This window comes from Podarcis bocagei (assembly GCF_964188305.1).
Source record: "Podarcis bocagei genome assembly, chromosome: 2".
Classification (NCBI taxonomy): Eukaryota; Metazoa; Chordata; class Lepidosauria; order Squamata; family Lacertidae; genus Podarcis; species Podarcis bocagei.
Window position 1 is genome coordinate 65,766,429 of NC_138126.1, and position 19,749 is coordinate 65,786,177.

The 19,749-nt window shown below is 43.4% G+C and overlaps 1 protein-coding gene across 4 annotated transcripts in view; it reads right to left on the reverse strand.

Annotated features, from left to right (window-relative positions):
- The window catches only part of CYFIP2 (cytoplasmic FMR1 interacting protein 2), a 67,595-nt gene extending 47,846 nt beyond the window's left edge, over positions 1-19,749 (reverse strand). For 3 of the 4 annotated variants that reach the window (XM_081181106.1, XM_081181107.1, XM_081181104.1), the window contains exons 1-8: positions 19,549-19,749; positions 7,325-7,465; positions 6,048-6,137; positions 5,842-5,919; positions 3,254-3,355; positions 1,865-2,046; positions 1,493-1,589; positions 713-841 (exon numbers count right to left, since the gene is read on the reverse strand). In XM_081181106.1, the coding sequence (XP_081037232.1) occupies positions 713-841; positions 1,493-1,589; positions 1,865-2,046; positions 3,254-3,355; positions 5,842-5,919; positions 6,048-6,137; positions 7,325-7,441 (795 nt within the window). In that variant the 5' untranslated portion in view covers positions 7,442-7,465; positions 19,549-19,749. Of the gene's footprint in view, positions 1-712; positions 842-1,492; positions 1,590-1,864; positions 2,047-3,253; positions 3,356-5,841; positions 5,920-6,047; positions 6,138-7,324; positions 7,466-19,170; positions 19,300-19,548 lie in introns of those variants that run through there. The other variant, XM_081181105.1, reaches the window with a different exon arrangement.

A 19,749-nucleotide genomic window follows, 5' to 3' on the forward strand; every position in this document is an offset into this window, starting at 1 on the left:
GTTTCACACCACCTGAAGACTGGTGTTTATTCTCTGAGGGTACATTACTTACTTTTCTATCCCACTTTTCAGACAGTAATGGTCTCTCAACGCAGGCACATATCAATTGCCTCCCGTCAGTGGGAACTGTTGCCTGGCAACTGGCAACTGCAAGCAAGGGAAGGCTTGCCTACATCATGGGCTGAGTGAGTGTCAGCTGCTCAAACCCACTCTCTTGTCTTAAAAGACACCAGTTGCCTAGTCGGCAGGGGCCTAAGGGAAACACCAAGGATGAGGGAAGGAACTTGTAGGGATGCTATGTTATTTTTGTACCCGATACCAGACCTGAATATGGTTTTTATTGTGAGAAATCTTATGTAAGCTGCTTTGAGAGCCTGTCAGGGCTATGAAGTGGGATGTAAGTATTATTAGTAATAATAATAATAATAATAGTAGTAGTAGTAGTAGTAGTAAAATATGTGGAAGGAAGAGGCATTAAACTGACTCTGCCAAAGACTTGATCCCATTTGTAAATAAAGGGCTGTTGTGTCTTCATGAAGAGGTGGAACTTAAGCCTGACACAATATGGGTTAAAAAAAAAAAGTGGAAGCAAAATGGGGAGGAAAATAACCAGGAACCATAAAAACATTTATTTTTAGAACAAGGATCACAATGAGAGAGGGAAAGATCAAGAGACAGATAAGTCATCTTTGGAGAGAGGTAGAGACGTTACCTTTAGGAGCATATGCTTCTCACTGGGCGTCAAGTACATCTTGTTTTCGTAGTAATCCACACAGATGTTCACAATATCAGCCAACAACTCCTCATAACCTGGAATGACTTCTAGCTGCTGATGCAGGCACTTAAAAAAACGTAACAACCCACAAGACCCTCAGTAATTTCAAACAAAGGACAAAAATAAAAATGTTTAAAGACTGTGAAACTTAATTTAATTACTTCAGTGTACAGAGCCAATAAGTATTGGTTATGGCCTTTCCAGATAACAAATGCAGGTACAAAGGAATTGCGGCGCAATGGGCAGCCTTCTCCAGCCTAGTGCCTTCAATATTATTATTTTTTTGTACTGAACTCCTATTAGCCATAGCTAGTATAGCCAAAGGTCAGGAATGGTGGGGATTGTAGCCGGAAATACCTGAAGGATACCAGTTGAGAAGCATTGGGACAAGGATTGGAGAAACCCAAGTTCAAATCTCTACTCAAAGGGGCACCTTGGGCCAGTCAATCTTTCTCCACCTAACCTACCTCACAGATTGTTGCAAGGATAAAATGTTTAATGGGGGTGACAACAATCTGACAACAAACCTAGATTGGTCAATTATTTAACTTTGCTAAATTATTTAATTTTAGTTATTTAAATAATTCTATGTTCAAGATGACAGTCTATGACTTAAAAACAGGAATTAAAGCTTTATAACACACATAAAAAGCAAAACAGTAGTAACTTAACTGAGCACATGACGGGAGAAAAAATAATAATATAAAACTACCATACCTGTGTGATCCTGTTATGATTTGCTAGGAACATGGAAAGGTTCTGCGATTCCTGAATAGACTGGGGATCAGCCATTTTCCTCAAAAACTGGGCTGCTCTGAAAGACAACAGAAATCCTACCTTGACCAGGGTATTTCTGTACATACTATGCAAGTTTGTGGCCATGTAATACAGGCCTGTAAAAAGAGCCTTTACCATAAGGTTAAGAGAAGCATTCCGTTTCGTTATCTTTGCTTCCCTAAAAATAGATTTCTACTGCTAAATATTTCTCATAGACTGCTGGAATAACACAGGGCCTAATTCCAAAGGTCCCAACAATTCACCCTCTCAGAACGGCAACACTAAAAATACATTGGCATTCACCAATCTCACCTTTTGTAGGCAGAGTGGTCGTTTTTGACACTGCACTTCATATTTTTCAATTCATCCAGGACAGCAAACATGTTGATAAACTTTCCCAATGTCAGTAGATACGCTTCAGAAACAAAGTCTTTCCTTCTCTCTGCATGACACAAACGTTTTACCTCGCTGCAGAATCGCTCAATGGCCTTTCTCTGGAAAACAGCAACAAATGGATAATTCAGAGGTGGGGTGAAATGGGATGGCCTTGAGCAAATAGTTGCTGAGAATAGCCTTGTTCTGACTAGGATCAGGATCCCATCGCCTGCTCTTTCCCCTTTTCAGCCTCAACATTACCATGTTTCCACCCAGCAGTTGAAATCATTGTTCAAAATATTGACCTTTTAGCTTTATCAACGAGCAAAATTCAAGCAGCAAAAGTAGTTGAATAGTATGTATGTAGTTAGTTAGTTAGTTAGTAGATAGATAGATAGTCTGAAATAAACAAATATCAACTCAGCAAGCAGCAGGGCAGTTTTATCTGCTGAGATGAATAAAATGTGAAAATGAAATGTTAATGTTCTCTTCTGCTTGTCCCCTGCAGCTTTTCAGGTAGAAATTGCAGATCTCAAAACACATGTTCAAAACTGCTGACAGATCTTACAGGAAAGAAAACAAACCCACATTTGGCGCTCAGAGCAGCATACCTGAAGCAGAAAATGGTTCTCAGACCTAACCCCAACATTGCTGTTCTATTTAGTGTCCCTCAAAAAGGTGTTTAGGTACTTTGGGCAGACCACTGATTTGGCTGCTGTTCTTTATACTGCTACGTTAAAGAGGAAAAACTTCTGTTTCAAAAGGTTGTCATCATCTGAGATCATATTCTACGGCTTGCTCATTTATAGACTATGTTATGTGCCACAAGTAAAGACCCAAACTGAATTTGAGAGACTAAAACTTTGCCCACCATCAGTTATGCAAGTAGTTTGTTGACTCAACAGGGGGAAGGCACAGAAAGTTTTGAAAATAGTATGGAAGGAATTCAATGCTGCACTAAGGCGATCGTTCTGTCAAGGCAAGTGTTTGGGCTTGCCAGATGGAATGATCCCCCCTTCCCCAGCCCTGTGCAAGGACTTCTGCTGGCAGGACTCATTAGCTGAATCCCACCCAAAGTTGAATCGTGTCAACTAAGAACTTCAAATAGGTCAGCTATGTGAATGAAAAGAATGTTACATTTTTGGCAAATGTGCCAAATTTAAAGCAAGCACAATGCTCTCCCACCTCCCCGCAATGAGATACGGTGAACTAAGGCACATTCCTAGAAGCATTTTCAGCTTTACTCTGCAACATCAGAACTGACCTTGCTGTTGAGCAAAGGAGATCATATTGAAACAGGAATTTTGAAGCTCCCCCAAAACCTACCTGAAAATACATGAACTTCATGAGCTTTGTAACTTCTGGCTCCAAGACTTCCACAGTCTTTTCATAAATCTCAACCCGATTTGGCTGTTCATTGCACTTTACCTGAAGGACAACACCTATTTTCATTAGTTATCCTAATGGGGCAAATGTTCTGCTTTTTTATTTTGACAGCAGCATGACAGAGATCTGTGATAAGGAGAGTCACCAAGCCAGATAATTTTGTGAGCATTTTCTAAATAGTAATATGTATCAAAAATGATCTTTGGCCAGCAGCACATACTTGATATTTGCTTAACACTTTGTTTCTATTTGCATTTGGGAAGACATCATAATATTGCATTTTCATTTTCATCCCTTACTTTTGTTGTTTCTAAATTTTCTAAAGTTTTTGGTTTTTTAATTAAATCAAATCTTATTTATCTTCCAAAACAATTTAAATAAAAAACACTTCTTTTTAATTATTTTCCTTTAGAAGAAAAAAATGTTCCACTCAATAAAACCAGATTACAAATTCTACACTTATTTGCAAATATTAAATGACTAGCTGAAGAAAGAGATCTTCTGTAGGACGACAGCCTATACCTATAAGAACCTGCCAGAGCCCAATTATTGGCTTCAAAGGCCCTGTTCTCTAGCCTGACACTAAAGTCAATAGTGTTAGCAGGTACTAGGGAGAGCCTTTTCAGTGATGGCTCCACAAACTTCTGCAATTGCCGTATTTTTTGCTCTATAAGACTCACTTTTTCCCTCCTAAAAAGTAAGGGGAAATGTGTGTGCGTCTTATGGAGTGAATGCAGACTGCGCAGCTATCCCAGAAGCCAGAACAGCAAGAGGGATCGCTGCTTTTGCTGCGCAGCGATCCCTCTTGCTGTTCTGGCTTCTGGGATTCAGAATAATTTTTTTTCTTTTTTTCCTCCTCCAAAAACCAAGTGCGTCTTGTGGTCTGGTGCGTCTTATAGAGCGAAAAATATGGGACCTCCCCCAGAATTCTGGTTGGCTCCCTCTCTTGTGGCCTTGAAGCGGCACCAAAAGATTTCTTATTTATTCCACCAAGCTTTATTGATGGTGCCCTACATAGATTTTTATTGTAATCAGTTTTGTGAGTGCTTGTGACCTAAAAGGTGAACTAGAAACAGATTGAATAAATACACACGAAGCCTCTGTGAAGTTAACTGAAGTGTAGCATACACTGCATGGCAGCTAGGCAGAACAACAGAAGTAGATATATTAGGCTCTCAAGAATTTGTGCACAATTTTTTTCTTTCTCTCCTAAGAGTCGTTCCCTTCATCAGTATGATCTAGTGGTCTTTTAACCTGGTTTGCATAAATTCGCCTGCAATATGCTTCAGTGATCAAAGCAAGAAACTAGAGCATGTGATCAAAAATTCATGTGAAGCAAGGAAATATTCAGCTGGGATTTACAAAGGCTAAAGGGATAGGGACGCATTAGTCAAACAGCAAAAGATAACCCTTAGGAGAGCTGCATACTGATCCAGCTTGGAGTCCATAACGGCACCGATACCAGCACTGCTTGCTGAATTAGAGTATTTCCCAGGCTGCATATAGAGCAATCTGGTATCATACTGAACTCACACTGGAAATGGTATTTATAAGTTAATCACAATAGCCCAGAGGAGGCCTTAACAGTGCTTAGTGCAATGCTATTCTCTGTGACCTGTATGGCATTTGGAAGCTTATGCTGATGAAACAGGAATGACATTGTTGATTTGTGTTTAATATAGGCATCTTAGCAAACACAGTGGGAGAAAATTTGGATCCCCAGAAGACAAGTTCCTGACCCAGTAACAAAGGCCCATAAGAAGAGTCTGTTGGATCTGGCCAGTGGCCCAACTAGTCCAGCATCCTGTTCTCACAGTGGCCAACTAAATGCAAGCAGGCCCTAAGCACAACATCTCTCTCCCCTCCTGTGGTTTTCAGCAACAGATATTCAGAAGTATACTGCCTCCAACCATGGAAGAGCACAGCCATTATAGCTAGTAGATACCGATAGCCTTATCATCCATGAATCTGTCTAATCCCCTCTTAAAGCCACCCCACCCTGATCACACAAACTCAGAACCTCAGCACCGCTTCATGAACATTTTGATAGTGAGAAGACGTGTATCATCCTCACCAAGACCCAAATCAGAGCCCCTATGCCAATACCTTAGCCCAGGTTCTCTGCAACTAAAAGGATGTCACATAGAGGAGGGAGAAAGGTTGTTTTCTGCTGCTCCAGAGAAGTGGACACGGAGCAATGGATCCAAACTACAAGAAAGAAGATTCCACCTAAACATTCGGAAGAACTTCCTGACAGTAAGAGCTGTTCGACAGTGGAATTTGCTGCCAAGGAGTGTGGTGGAGTCTCCTTCTTTGGAGGTCTTTAAGCAGAGGCTTGACAACCATATGTCAGGAGTGCTCTCATGGTGTTTCCTGCTTGGCAGGGGGTTGGACTCAATGGCCCTTGTGGTCTCTTCCAACTCTATGATTCTATGATTCAATTCTTCTAAATATTTCCATGCCTTGTTCCCCCTGGACTGTAATTTCTGTCTGAGTGGCCTTGGCTTGAGTCCAACCGTACATCTTACCTGGGGAATGGCCCTGGAACAGCTCCTCCAGGTGTAAAGCATCACTGCATATTCATGCCCTTCCTCCAGCATCTCATTCTGGAAGACAGACACACATTTTGGCAGAATGGCAGTGCTGGTTACCACAAAAAAACAATTACACTTCAACCAACTGCACACCAAGTCCCCTTTAGTGTAGGCAGCTGTGTACAGTCTATGGCACTTACCATGCTTGAGTGCACTGTAGCTTGTTCAATATACCTGGCAATGCCAGTTACAAAGGCATTTCTGTCTTCAAAATTGGTGTCAAAGTTGGCCTGAGAGCAAATCAAAAAGCAAGGGTTAATGCCGCTCGCAGTTAGAGCAAGCTCTCACACACAGAGTAACACTTATTTGATAGCTGGAACACATAGATTTATTATGCAGTCACTACAGTGTCACTGTCTTTTATCACCTCAAGTAATTAGTCAACAAGGGAAGCCATAGTAGCAGGTTTTAATAAACTATATGGTGTGGTCATTCACAAGGCAGTAGCCAACAATCTGGATGAGTGAATTCATGCTTACTTGATCATTACTGTGCTTAGAATGCACACCTATAACCAATACATGCTTCCACAAGACAGAATGGAAAGGGGAGCAAAGGGATCATAGTCCTGTTTGAAAGATAGTCAATCAATCTCAGGAAGGAAACTGTTGTACAAGAAAAGGTTTCTGCGCTTTCACCGGGGTCAGCGTCAGTCAAACTTTCCCCAGAGAAAGCATGCAATGCGAGAGAGGGAAATATATATATATGAGGGAAGAGTACTGAAACTTTATTAAGGCCTGGAATCTCAGTGGTATAAGTTCTCTTCCACCTCAGTCATTTTTTATTATCTAAACAGTCAAAACAGAAAGAACTTGAGGCATAGGATTTAATCACCCTCAGCTTCCCTCCTCCATCTCAAACTTTCAGCTTCTTGCTCTGTTGAAAATATTTAGACCAACACAGGAAACAACTTCCCTGATTTTTTGTAACTCCTTGTGGAAGAATTTATTATTAAAAGAGCATAGTGTAACATCAGCTGGTGTAGCTGACCAGTTTTAGCAGATTTAGCAGATTTACACTGGTTGCACGGCGTGATACTTTGGGTCGAACTTGGTAACAGATGTGAGTAGTGGATATGCCACTTTGAAGGTTTGCAAAATACTTCACTACAGCCTATTTGTGTCAGCCATCGGCCATAGCAACAATAAAACATTGGGATGTACAGATAACAAAATAAAAAGTCGATTACATAAAACACAGTTTAGGGTCATGAATCAGCAATCAAATAGTGGACCTTCTTCTGATTGCCCCAGCTAGAAACCTTGCAACCTTTGCAGTTATCCTTTGTTGCTTACTGTATTACATATTTCCCCAATCACAATGTTTTCTGCTTGACTTCATAATACAATGAACTGCAGAAATGAATGGCAAAAGCATGCAGGCCCTAGAATAAAATGTTTGAAGACCTGCTGTTTACCTGGTACATGATAGACGATGGAGGTGGCTCGATGCATGGCTGCTGATCAGGTAATGGCAGCTCCTCCAGCAGGTCCACATTGGACAGAGCATCCTCCAGTGTTACGTGAGTCGTCATGGCTCCAAGTTTTCAGACTCACAACTAAACTCAAGGAAAATAAGATTATGTTATAGAACCAGTGCCAGAAAACTTAGGGATTCAGAATAAATGGAATCAAATTAGACAACAGGCCAACATGCAAACACACAACCCATTAAAACCAGTGGGAATTAAGCAAGATGTAACTATGGACGCGGGTGGCACTGTGGGTTAAACCACAGAGCCTAGGACTTGCTGATCAGAAGGTCGGCGGTTCGAATCCCCACAACGGGGTGAGCTCCCGTTGCTCGGTCCCTGCTCCTGCCACCTAGCAGTTCGAAAGCACCTCCAAGTGCAAGTAGATAAATAGGTACCGCTCCGGCGGAAAGGTAAATGGTGTTTCCATGCGCTGCTCTGGTTCGCCAGAAGTGGCTTAGTCATGCTGGCCACATGACCCGAAAGCTGTACACCGGCTCCCTTGGCCAATAAAGCGAGATGAACGCCACAACCCCAGAGTCGGCCACGACTGGACCTAATGGTCAGGGGTCCTTTTACACTTACCTAACTATGTGGGACGCGGGTGGCGCTGTGGGTAAAAGCCTCAGCACCTAGGGCTTGCCGATCGAAAGGTCGGCGGTTCGAATCCCCGCGGCGGGGTGCGCTCCCGCTGCTCGGTCCCAGCGCCTGCCAACCTAGCAGTTCGAAAGCACCCCCGGGTGCAAGTAGATAAATAGGTACCGCTTACCAGCGGGAAGGTAAACGGCGTTCCGTGTGCTGCGCTGGCTCGCCAGATGCAGCTTTGTCACGCTGGCCACGTGACCCGGAAGTGTCTCCGGACAGCGCTGGCCCCCGGCCTATAGAGTGAGATGGGCGCACAAACCCCAGAGTCTGTCAAGACTGGCCCGTTCGGGCAGGGGTACCTTTACCTTTAACTATGGATTAGAATGCAGACTGGGCTGTAATACTATACACACTTAGCCCCAATGTTCACCAGGCCAACAACACTCCATATACTGCTGAGTAAACTCGCATAGGACAAAGCTGCATGGCTGCATTTCCAAAGGGAAACCGCCTTAAGATAGCATTAAGATAGCCTGCTGGTAGCCCACATGTGGATCGTTGAGATCATTAGGAAAACCACGTTGACTTGATTTGATTTACATACACAAGCAGTTAAGACAAGACTACACCACAATCATATGGTGGGCAGGTAGATAAATGTTTTTGTCTTGAGAGAGATAAAAGAGACACAGATGAGAGGTACAAGGATAATTTGTAGCCTTCTAGTACCTTGTGTATCTAAAGATCTTGTGACTACCTTCTGCATGCCATTTGTGCAATAGTAACCTTGTAATGCGGTTACCATACTATGGGCCAACAGCACACCATTACTGTGGTGCAGCCGCTTTAAGAAGCATTGCCTCACTGTCTTAAACTATTTCCATACACAAACAGTCCCGAGTAACACTCTGGGAACTCTGCTCTGCTTTTTAAAAATGTACAAACTTTATAATTTCATGTACCTACGGAGTCCACTGAGTATGGAGAAACCAACCCTGTTTGTCAGAAGAGAAGTCCTCAATGATAACACTTTCACAAGTGACACCCAGAAAACATTTCCCTTATTTTGCAGCATCTTTCAAAAGCTTCTACTTATCCAGTTAATTCAACTGGACTGATCATGTGCTTCTTTTAATATTCTGTGCACTTTGTTATTGTTCACATTAGAAAAAGGAAACAACCAACAAATGTCTACAGCACTTGCACAGGCACCTGCAGAGTGGTGGGAAAGTGTGATTACCGTATATCTGCAAAGGAAACACAACCTTGAGAGAACATGTGCAGATTCAGTGCAGCAGATACACTGGCATTATTGCTCAATAAAATAAATGCCTCTTCTACTTCTGTTTATGAGGTTTTATCAATTAAGTTTGGCCTCTGTCAATATAACCCAGAGGCCGACATTGCTGAATAAACTAATTATTATTCCTGAGTCTGTAAAATTCTGATAATTCATCCAAGCACACTATACAACTGTTGAATTATCTTTACCCATGGGGCATTTTAGATTGGATCAAACAACTAATTGATTCTTTAAAGGACAAACTACATTCTCTGAAGTCTACTGAATGGGGAGTGGGAGAGATGTGCAAAGGCGTCTATGTCTAGCAAAGGAATGTGTTTCCTCCCCTTGTATCAGGGTACAAGGACTTATGGGTGTCCATTTATCTTTATTTATCTGTGGACCAGTAGGCCCTGCAAAACTGTAGTGTTCGTCAAGGCTCTGTTATTTAATGTGTGTTACAATCTCAAGTATGGAAGTGACAACAGATGGACACAACGATCAGATGAGGTAATTCTGAAAAGGTCCTTATGGCAAGTGTGATATACAGCTGTCACAGCAAAGCAGCTGCCTGCCTAGGCTTTGTGGCCAGTGATTTACAAGAAAAGGTTTCCAGAAGGAAGAAATATGGGTCACACCAACTATTCTCATTTTGAAGGAGCTGAACTGAAACTCCTTACACATTCATAGGACCCAAGAGCTTGCATTTCGTTGCCCCTGGGAGCAAGCCCAAAGGTAGGCGGACTAGCAATCCTCTTGAGGAACACGCACATTATAATAATATTCCCTCAGAGCTACTGAAGTGAATGGCTCTTGTTTACCTCACTGCAGTCTTGCATGAAATGAGGTTATATCCCACAGTTCGATTCTGTCACATTTTTATTCTGTGCATCTCAGGGCTGGTTCACACCATAAATGTGCAAACCTGGCATTGAGGCTTCCCTGCCAGGTGATGTGAGGTGATATGAAAGTCCTATTTAAGGTGCCTGATATGTGATAACGTTTAGCATTTTGAAGTGTTCAGCAGCTGGAGAAGAGGGCTGGAGTGCCTCAGAAAGTGGTCATTAGTCTCAGAACTGGAATGTTGCATGTGGACAAGAGCATTTCTTTCTGACATGAACACTGTTTTGGTCATGCAGAGAAGCTTGGAAAACAATAACAACCAATTTCTTGCAGTTGCTGGATCATTCCATGTTACGTAACGTCTGCAGCCTATGATACATGACTAACAATGCAATCCTAATCATGTCCACTTAGAAATCTTATTGCATTTAGTAGAGCTTACTCCCAGGTAAGTGGGCTTAGGACGGCAGCCCAAGTTTATCTTTACAAAACCGCATTAGAAAGCAAAATATCTTCAGTGCAAACTCCATCCCACACAGATTTCATGCTGTGCTTCTGCTCCACATATTTCTTTGTGCATGTGCTCATGAAATGAAGGAGACTACATGTGCGTTTAACGGCTTCATGACATGGAGAGGTTCAGCAGGCATGGCTGCTCCTGTCACTGCTGGTTGCTTTGAGATGCTGTTTTCTTTGAGGGCGGAAGTTTCACTGGCAGAGTCTCTATGTGAAAATGTTGTTGAAAGTAAAGGAAGCTAGGGCAGGTCTGAAGCTAGAAAGCCTTGCTTACAACATGGCTGAGTATTGTTATCACTCAAATATTGCTTCTTACAAAAGTTTGGCTGTAGTATGGAAAGGGGAAAGGATGTACTATTCCCCTCTAAATCAGCACCATTGTTCATTGATATCATTACCCCAAACAGACAAAAATATTTAAATGAGAACAGTGAAGCAAAAATATATGCACATTCTGCATAATTAGAATTGCCAGGGTTTTTTTCTGGCTTGGTCCCTGGCATGCAGAAATGTTAACAGATGAAGCTTTCCCCACCATTTAATTTCCCTACCAAGATAAATTACCCCAGCAAAGTATCTGCTCCTTGGGCAGCCGTTCAAAGCACAGGAGCCCTTTCGGGGGGTGCGGGGTGCGGAATGGCAACCCTACCTACAATTGATTCAACTTGAAAAAGCTTACACACTAATCTCATGTATTTTCCTTTTCAATTCATGATTTTAAGGAGAGATTTTTGTTGCTATAATGGCAGAATTATCAAGCTTTCCCACATGAGCCAAGAACATCTGCTACTTAGTGCCGCCGCTGTCATCATCTCCACAGCCATAAAAGCCAAATAGTTCCTTCTTTTTTCCAGTGATACTGCAATGGGGTCACTGGGTCAGTGATCCTCAAAAGGTCAGCAGGGGGTATTAGCCAACAGAAGCCATCTGTGCCTCGTGGGTTTATATGGGACAGAGCTGACAAAGCGAGTGTTCAAAAGAGAAAACAGGATGGGGTGGGAGGGATATAAACTGTACTCTTTGTGGTTCATGTATAGGTGCAATACTTCCTGCACTGTTATGCCTGACCGACTACTGTTACAGCACCAAGCTCTCAACAGATAACTACATACTTTCTACACTAGAAGTGGATTGCATCAGCTAACTTGAAAGAAGGGACTTTTTTCCATCCCCCCCCCCCACAAAAAAACACACGGAGACTTTTGACCTTTCACACAGCACATACTCTGCTTCAAATTACATGATGAAGCACAGAAGACTCTATCTCCAAAAAATCTTAAGTGATTCGTCCCCCTTTCTTAAAAATTATTTTCTGTGCAACACCTTCTGTTCTTCACAGAGGCCCTAAAAAGAGTATTTAAGTATTTCCAGACATCACAAAGCCAGCCTAAACCAGCAACTCCCTAGGCAAAATTAGCACTAGGGTAGGATGACCTTGTGCTGTCTGGAAGCACTTGTTCCATGATGAACATGGGAAAACTACTCAATTGGTCTGGGGCAATTGCTTTCATAAATGTGCAGTCACCATCCTATGCAGATCAAAAGAATAGGTCCTCCATGTTTAACAAGGAGCATGTGATTCAGAAATGAACTTAGAACGGCTCCATCTTCAACACTGCAGAATTCCAAAAAACAAAGTTGTAACTGAAGAAGATAGTCAAAGAGTCAAACTACTAGAAGACATTTGAATAGCAGCAGGTAATCATCAAAATGCTACCTGCAAAACAGATAACTCAAGCAGGTCAACCAACACACACACACACTGTAAAACAACAACACAAAACTGCCTCCAAGTAAACCGCTAGCAATCAAAACTGTCACTTAGCAATTCTGACCTAAGGAATAGCCCTTCACAACCTGAGCATCAGTCATGAGCCTGAGAAATACAATACCATTTTATATGCCATAGGAAATGTTATAGGGACAGTTCGAAACTCTCCATTCACAAGTCACGTGTGGGAACCGCTCAGGCACAACCAAGGCAAGGTTTCTGGTCGCATGAGCCAGTCTTTGAGAAGTGGAGAAGCGTCTTTCTTTTCCGGCCTCAGAGTCACCTGAGTCCTGCCGCCTTGCTTGCTTCGAAAAGACTGCTTGGGTGTTGGCTGAGAAGTGAAGGGGGTGAGTGTGAAACTCCGAGCAGAGGCGCCTCCCCCCCCCCCAGCTGGCCATCTGGGGTAACTGCCTGGTGGGCAGCAAGAGGAGTGGCACGTTTATTATTATTAGTGCCGGGAGAGGAGGTGGCCGGGAAGAAGCAGCTCTGGCTCAGGCTGTGATGGTGCTTCCATGCGGGGCTAGGAATACACAGTCGGCTTTTCCCTCCTTCCCTCCATCCCTTTTGCTCAGTGTCACCTCACTCACATTCACTGATCCTGCCTGGGGAGAGAGGCAAGCTCTTCTTGGAGTGGGATCATGGAAGGACACTTAAGTCTTAGGTTTGCAAACTGGACACTCAAGGTGGCCGTCTCTGCCACAGCGTTAGAAACTGAGATATGAAAGCTAGAAGCTAAATGGCACCTTAATCCTAGGTTATGGGTGCAACAATGGAATGTCTAGGCGCACTTCTTTAATAACAAGAATACAAAGCTGAAAATGAACTGCAGCTAAAATATTATGTTCATTTTTCACATTGTCTAGTCCTCATGTGAAGACTGCAAAAAACAAAGCCATGTATCCCCTGCCCACCCCCCTAATATTCTTAAAAGGGTCTCTTCTCCATGCTTGAGAGAGCGGATGGAAGCGGGGAAGCAGAAAAAGGTCCTCCTTTCCTTCCACTCTGCAGACAAGCCCTGGATTCTCCCTATACCCCTTTCCTTCATATAATATCTTTTTGGCACCATAATTAACACATATTAAAGGCCTGTACAACTGATGGCAAAGTCTGGGGATTGTGTTCCACAGCTGGGATGTTGTTACTGAGAAGGCCTTCTGGCAGGTCATAGAACCCCAAATTTCACTCAGGGTTGGAAGCACCGGAAGGACCACCCCAGTAAACCTCAAGCCATAGGCAAGCTCATATGGGGAGCCTATAACAGCAAAGGTGCTCCTGATTCTTGTGTTGAATCATGGAAGGTTATATAGAGAAGGTTCAGGGAAGGCTTTCTGTTATCCTCTCAGTTTCAGTGCAGCTGCACCCACTCAGGCCATTCCTTGGCCTGGCGTCTAGGTTTGGAACTCACAGGGCGCAACAATGGCATTGCCCTCAAAGAGGTGGAACTATATCTTGCTCTTGCATTTCAGAGTTGTACCCTCAATGTACAACTTAAGACTTGCTTGTCCTCGGTGTAAAGGAATTGTAATAATCTGATACTGTACATAGTTTTGCATAAAAGTCTTGCTGTTCCACATTTTTTGAAATTGTTTTGGATTAGTAAATATATGAGCACCTTGTCTCAAATATTTTGTTTAAAAAATTATTATTTTGTTTGAGAATGATTAAGAAAAAAACACAAAAGTAAGGCCTGGGTGGGACATTCCCCCCCCCATTCCTTTTTCAGGCCTTTCCATCTCTAATCCAAGATTAGCCATATTCAGAGTAGACTGGATGAATTAATAGCTATGACTAAGTTATATCCATTAATTTCAATGGATCTGCTCTGGGAGGAATTCAGTGTAGCACTAATGTGATTGTTCTATCAGGACAAGCAATTCGGCTTGCAAGACGGACTGATCCCCTCTCTTCTCCATGAGCTGCTCCAGGGGGTTCTTGCAAACCCCCTCCCCCCATAAGCCAATTGCAGGGGGTCTGCAGGGGAGGGAGGGGGAGAAGCCCTGTTGCACTGCAGAAGTCCTTGTGGAGGTTTTCTGGTGATGGGACTCATTTGTTAAATCCTGTCCTCTAAGTAATAGTTAATTGGATGTAAGCAAAACATTCTAATTAAATTATCAAAATGTGTGCATTCTGAATAAAGTAAATACCACATATTCCAAACTGACACATATTTCACAGAAATAATTAATATTGAAAAATGAGTTGGGTCAGCTGTCCCATCTGTTATATATCATTAGCCCAAGGAGCTTAGAGATCCAATTTTTGATTTTACATAATATATTGCTATGGTGGTAGAGTTCCTGCTGTGACCATAGGTCAGACTATGGCCAACTCATGGGTTCTTCTGACCCACGTGTGGAAGACCATTGGTCTAATGGGAACCAGCAGGAATACTGCAAAGAAGCTAAAATGTAATTGAGGCACACATTTACTGAACTACCATCAGCCTAAAGTTTTCAATAGTTTTAATATTCATTAGTTTTCAATAGTTCAATTTTTTTTTTCATTTTTAATACCAGTTCTCATCTCATTTGCTCAGTTCTATGAATTAATGTATGACATCCATTCCCACCATATGTCCCTATGCTATCACTTTAGAATTACTGTATTCCACTGGGATACTGCTTTTCTAAACACTTTATACCAAGAAGAACTATTAGGGGGTCCTAGTGGTGTTGTAGAAATACCTGTCGCTTTGATGGATAGCTATATATTTACACTAAGCCAGGACATGGAAGCTATGCAATTAAAGTGCTTCCTATAAGCACACATTAATTCTTATGAAATAAAATTCTGCTCTGTAACAATAAGCTAAGCTAACGAAACATCCACCAAATTATTTGAAAATACCCTCTTTCACTGTTGTCTACAAAGCGTAACATTAGTTATTTATTTAAGGGACATATACTGTACTACACTTTCTGAGAGTGTCCACATAGTACCTTCTCATACAGTATTTTAAAATGCAAACACATTCCAAAAAACCTTTTAAAAGTCAGCAACAATAAATAATAATGTTAAAATCACCAGCATAAATTTTAACTCAGCCTTAACCCAGTTAACTCATTCATGTCCCCCTCTATCAAAAACTTTTTTTTAAAAAAGTGTGAGATGGGGGTCTGCCTAATCACTACAGAACTGCATTCCATAATTTCAGGTTATATACATTTGCTCATCAGTCTTACTGACTTTACAGGCAGGCACTGAAGTCAGCCCTCTGAGTTCTTAAGCTGTGGGCAAGACCATATGGCTTCAAGTGATCCTTTAAATAACTTGATTGGCTCCAAACCATCCCGGGCTTTAAAGGTAATAACCAGTACTTTAACGTGGGTCCAAAAATGCACTGGCAACCCAATCAAGGTAGCATGTGCTGACCACCTGCCGATAACCAGATGGCTATGCTCTACATCAGCTGAAGTTTCTGAAACAGATTCAAAGGCAGCCCTATGTGAAACACATTACAGTAGCTCATGCACTGCTAGTTCTTCCTAGTGAGCTTCTATGGGTTCCAAGGTCTGTTTCATGAAGCCCACACACAGGACACCCCTCACCACACAAAACAGCTCTGTTGGACGATACTGAGGTGGACAACACTATATCACAATGGTGATGGACACATATGATTTGTTCACTATTATCACCATCAAAGGCCAAGACATCAAGTGAGTTCTTACCTATATTAGGTCATTTTGGCTACAAGTTGTCTGACACCCTGTGCTCTAGCCGTGGAGCCTATCACTTAATTACTCTAAGCTCCTACAAGTATATAGGAGTATATAGGACTCTGCAGATGGCCAACGCTGACAGTCCAGGTCCCTCTGGTTCAATCAGCCAGCAAGGATGGAGCATCAAAACCATCCCAGACCCCTGGGAAGCTTACAGGTCAAACCTGATCAAGTAATGACATTATCACTTGTTCCAGACAGAAGGCAAGAACCATTGTGAGTTCTGCAACATGCACTGGCTGAGATATAATCTAAGACAGGTCCATGATTGTCATGGAGGCCATGAATTCCTGAACTACACCAGACAAAGTCACCTTGGCTTTTATGTTGAAATCACCCAGAACCATCCACCTCATGATCCTCTGCCCTGTACCACAAATGCATTGATGTTTTCCCTGTGCTGACTCCTTTCTTTCCTTCCCAGGAATATAAGGTGGTGAAAAAGGAGAAAAATAGCCAATTTCTTGTTACACCCCTAAAGGAACATCCCCCCTTCTTCTCATAGTCGAAATATTAGAATATACATATCTAATACAAGTTGAAAATGGAAGACCCAATGACTGCATTTGGATGGGACACTAAACTATGATTTAGCATTAAGTGCACAAGCCTTGAGCTTGCACACTCCTCCAGCTCCCTCTCTTTTCGGGTGGCCACAAGGAATACAGAAGTTTCCATTTCCATCTAGCCAGAATTACTTATTATGTCAGAACAGCTCCAGGTACATACCCATGTTCTTCTCCATGGGTACTGTGGTGTATCTAATTTTCCATTCTGGTTGCAGTTTCCAACACAGCACCAGAAGCCACTGCAAAAGATCTTCCAACTTTTGGGAATAGCATTTACCTCTTGATTTTATTTTAAATGACTATAAGCTGCCTTTGGGGAGTGGAAAAGTGAGGTACACATAATAAATAAAATAAAATAAAAAGCTAAAATGAGGTTGGGGAATGAGAAGGATTGCAGGAAAATAAAACTTAACTGTAAGAAAAACAGATGATCTAGAATATATGCAGAAATGCACACAATGACATCACAGGGAGACTTCTAAAACACTCCTTTAGAAGAGTGTGGTTAGTTCATTGGTAGGTAGGTTGGTAGGGGCTGTTTCCTAGATGACTTCTGTGAAGAGGTGCATCTCTCACTCTGAGAACTGCTGTGTTGAGCAAAGCTTGATTTTAAAATAGTTGGAGCCAGCTGATTACTTACATTTCAGCAACCAAAAATCCTCTACACATCCTGAGGTGCAGTTCACCGTCTAATACAACAAATAACACCTGATCACAGCTTGCCTTCCTTTCCATTTCCTGCAGGTCAGTTCAACCTCATTACTTAAGATTATTTTGATGTGAAACCCCACAGCCCCAGCCACCACAATGACAGCAACAGATGGCTCAGAAGCCCCCTCTGAATCGCCAACAATATCCTTTTCAGCTGCAACTTCAAATTCTGGTTTGTTCGTTTATTTATTTATTTATATTTAACTCCCACTAGGCACATATGGGGGGGGGAATCCAGAGAAGCTCCATCAGAACTCACCCACTTCTATTTGCCCTTCTCATGTTTCCCCCCCTCACAGATCTCAGCTGTGACTTGTGCAGCAATTCTCTGCAAAACCAATTCATCTCCTGTCATCTGGCACCTTCTTGGCCCTATAAACTAGCTAATTCATTTCCAACCCACTCACACCTTGTGGGTTCAAAAGTTTGACTCAGACAAATGCTTCTGTATAACATTGTTTAAATGTATTCTCAAGGATAGAATGCAGATATGAGTGTACATGACACAGGACAGGAAAAGAATTTTAAAAAAATCAAGCTTGATTTATTATTGCCCAAACCAAAATATATTTTGAGTGAATTACAGTACCTCTAATTCTACAAAGCTAAAGACCACATATCCCATTGGCTCCAACTGCTTCTTTCAGTATGATCTGCAACATTGTTTTTTCAACTATGTTTATTTGCACCTTCACCCCTACCACTTAATCTTTTTTATTTTATTTTTCCAGTTTTGATAATGTGCATGCTTGCTGTGAATCCACATCATTTCCCTTTGAGCATTTTCCATTTGCCTCCCACACCCTGATCTATCTCTGCCTATGCACCACACCTTCAATTTCCCAACCAAAAAGACAGAAATAAACAACAAAAGCAACAACAACAACAACAACCCCACAACCACCTAATGACTAAATTACTGGCCAACTGTGCAAAGGAATGACAAGCTACGATTTGATCCTGGAAGCCACTGCTTAATTAAACCCTATGTGCTCATTAAGAAAGACAGAATAAGCATTTCATTTTTGCAGAGAATCCTGGGAACCACCACAATTTCTCCATCCCTACCCCCCCCCCCCACAGGAAACAAACCAATCACACGGAACTTGCTTGGTGCTCTATAATAATAAACAGGGAGGCCTTGAAATATCCCAGGTAGCTCTAGGCATTCTGGGAGATCTCTTGGAAAATCCTTCCTTCGGAGCCCAAGCTGGGCCCAATTTCTTTCGGCACCTGGCCACCTGCGACACACACACACACACACACACACACACACACACAGAGAGAGAGAGAGAGAGAGAGAGAGAGAGAGAGAGAGAGAGAGAGAGAGAGAGAGAGAGAGACCGCCAGGCCTGCATCGATGCTTTGAAATGCACCCCCCCATGCAAAAATAAAAACATACGGGCGGGGGAGGAGAGCCCGGGGTCTTGCCAGAAGCCTGTTGCAAACCCGTTTGAATCATGGCAGAGCTTTGCAGTCTCATGGTTCAACGCCCTTCAAGCAAAGCTGTCATATTCGGCCCTTGGGAGGTAACGGGCTCCCAGGCTTGGCAGGGGGGCAGTGGCGTAGCGTGGGGGGTGCAGGGGGGGCGGGCCGCACCGGGCGCAACATCTGGGGGTTAGGGTTGGGGGGGCGCAAATCCACGGGTTAGGGAGCGCAAATCCACGGGTTAGGGGGCGCAAATTACTTGCCTTGCCCCGGGTGCTGACAACCCACGCTACGCCAATGCAGGGGGGAGACCCCTCCTGCGCAAACACTGCCCAGATTTCGCCCCCACATCAAACCACCATCACATCCTTCCGCCACGGTCAGCGGCCGAAGCGAGCAGGAGATGAATGAATTGCGGGCAGGGGCGGGCGACGGATGTTGACGAAGGTCCGCCGTTTCTGGCGCCGAGAGGAAAACGACCCCGCACCTGCGTCTATATATATATAAATGCAACCGCCACCCCCACGTCCTCCGGGCCGCAGACCCTTCGCCGAAGCCGAGAAAGCCGCGCGCCAAGAGGCATCTTCCCACCCCGCCGCCGCCGCCTTAGTCGTGGCCGCTCCGCCTCGTGCTCGACAGCGGCTCCCCCAGCCGCGCGCGCCGGGATGCCACCGTCGTCGCGCCCCCAGGATCCCCGGCTGCGGGGTGGCGGGATCCTCCGGTGTGCGTGGTTCTTTTTTTACCTGGCCTTGGAAGCGAGGATGCTGCCGGCCTCTGCGGCTGGGCTCTGCGCGGGATGCAGCAGCGAGCGGCGGGCAACGGGGGAGGCAGAGATGCTGAGGCGCCGCTGCTGCCACCACTCGGCAGTCTCCACCTTCGCCGCCACAGCCTCGGCCTCCTCCTCCTCCTCCTCGGATCTATTCGTGTCACACACACACGCGCAC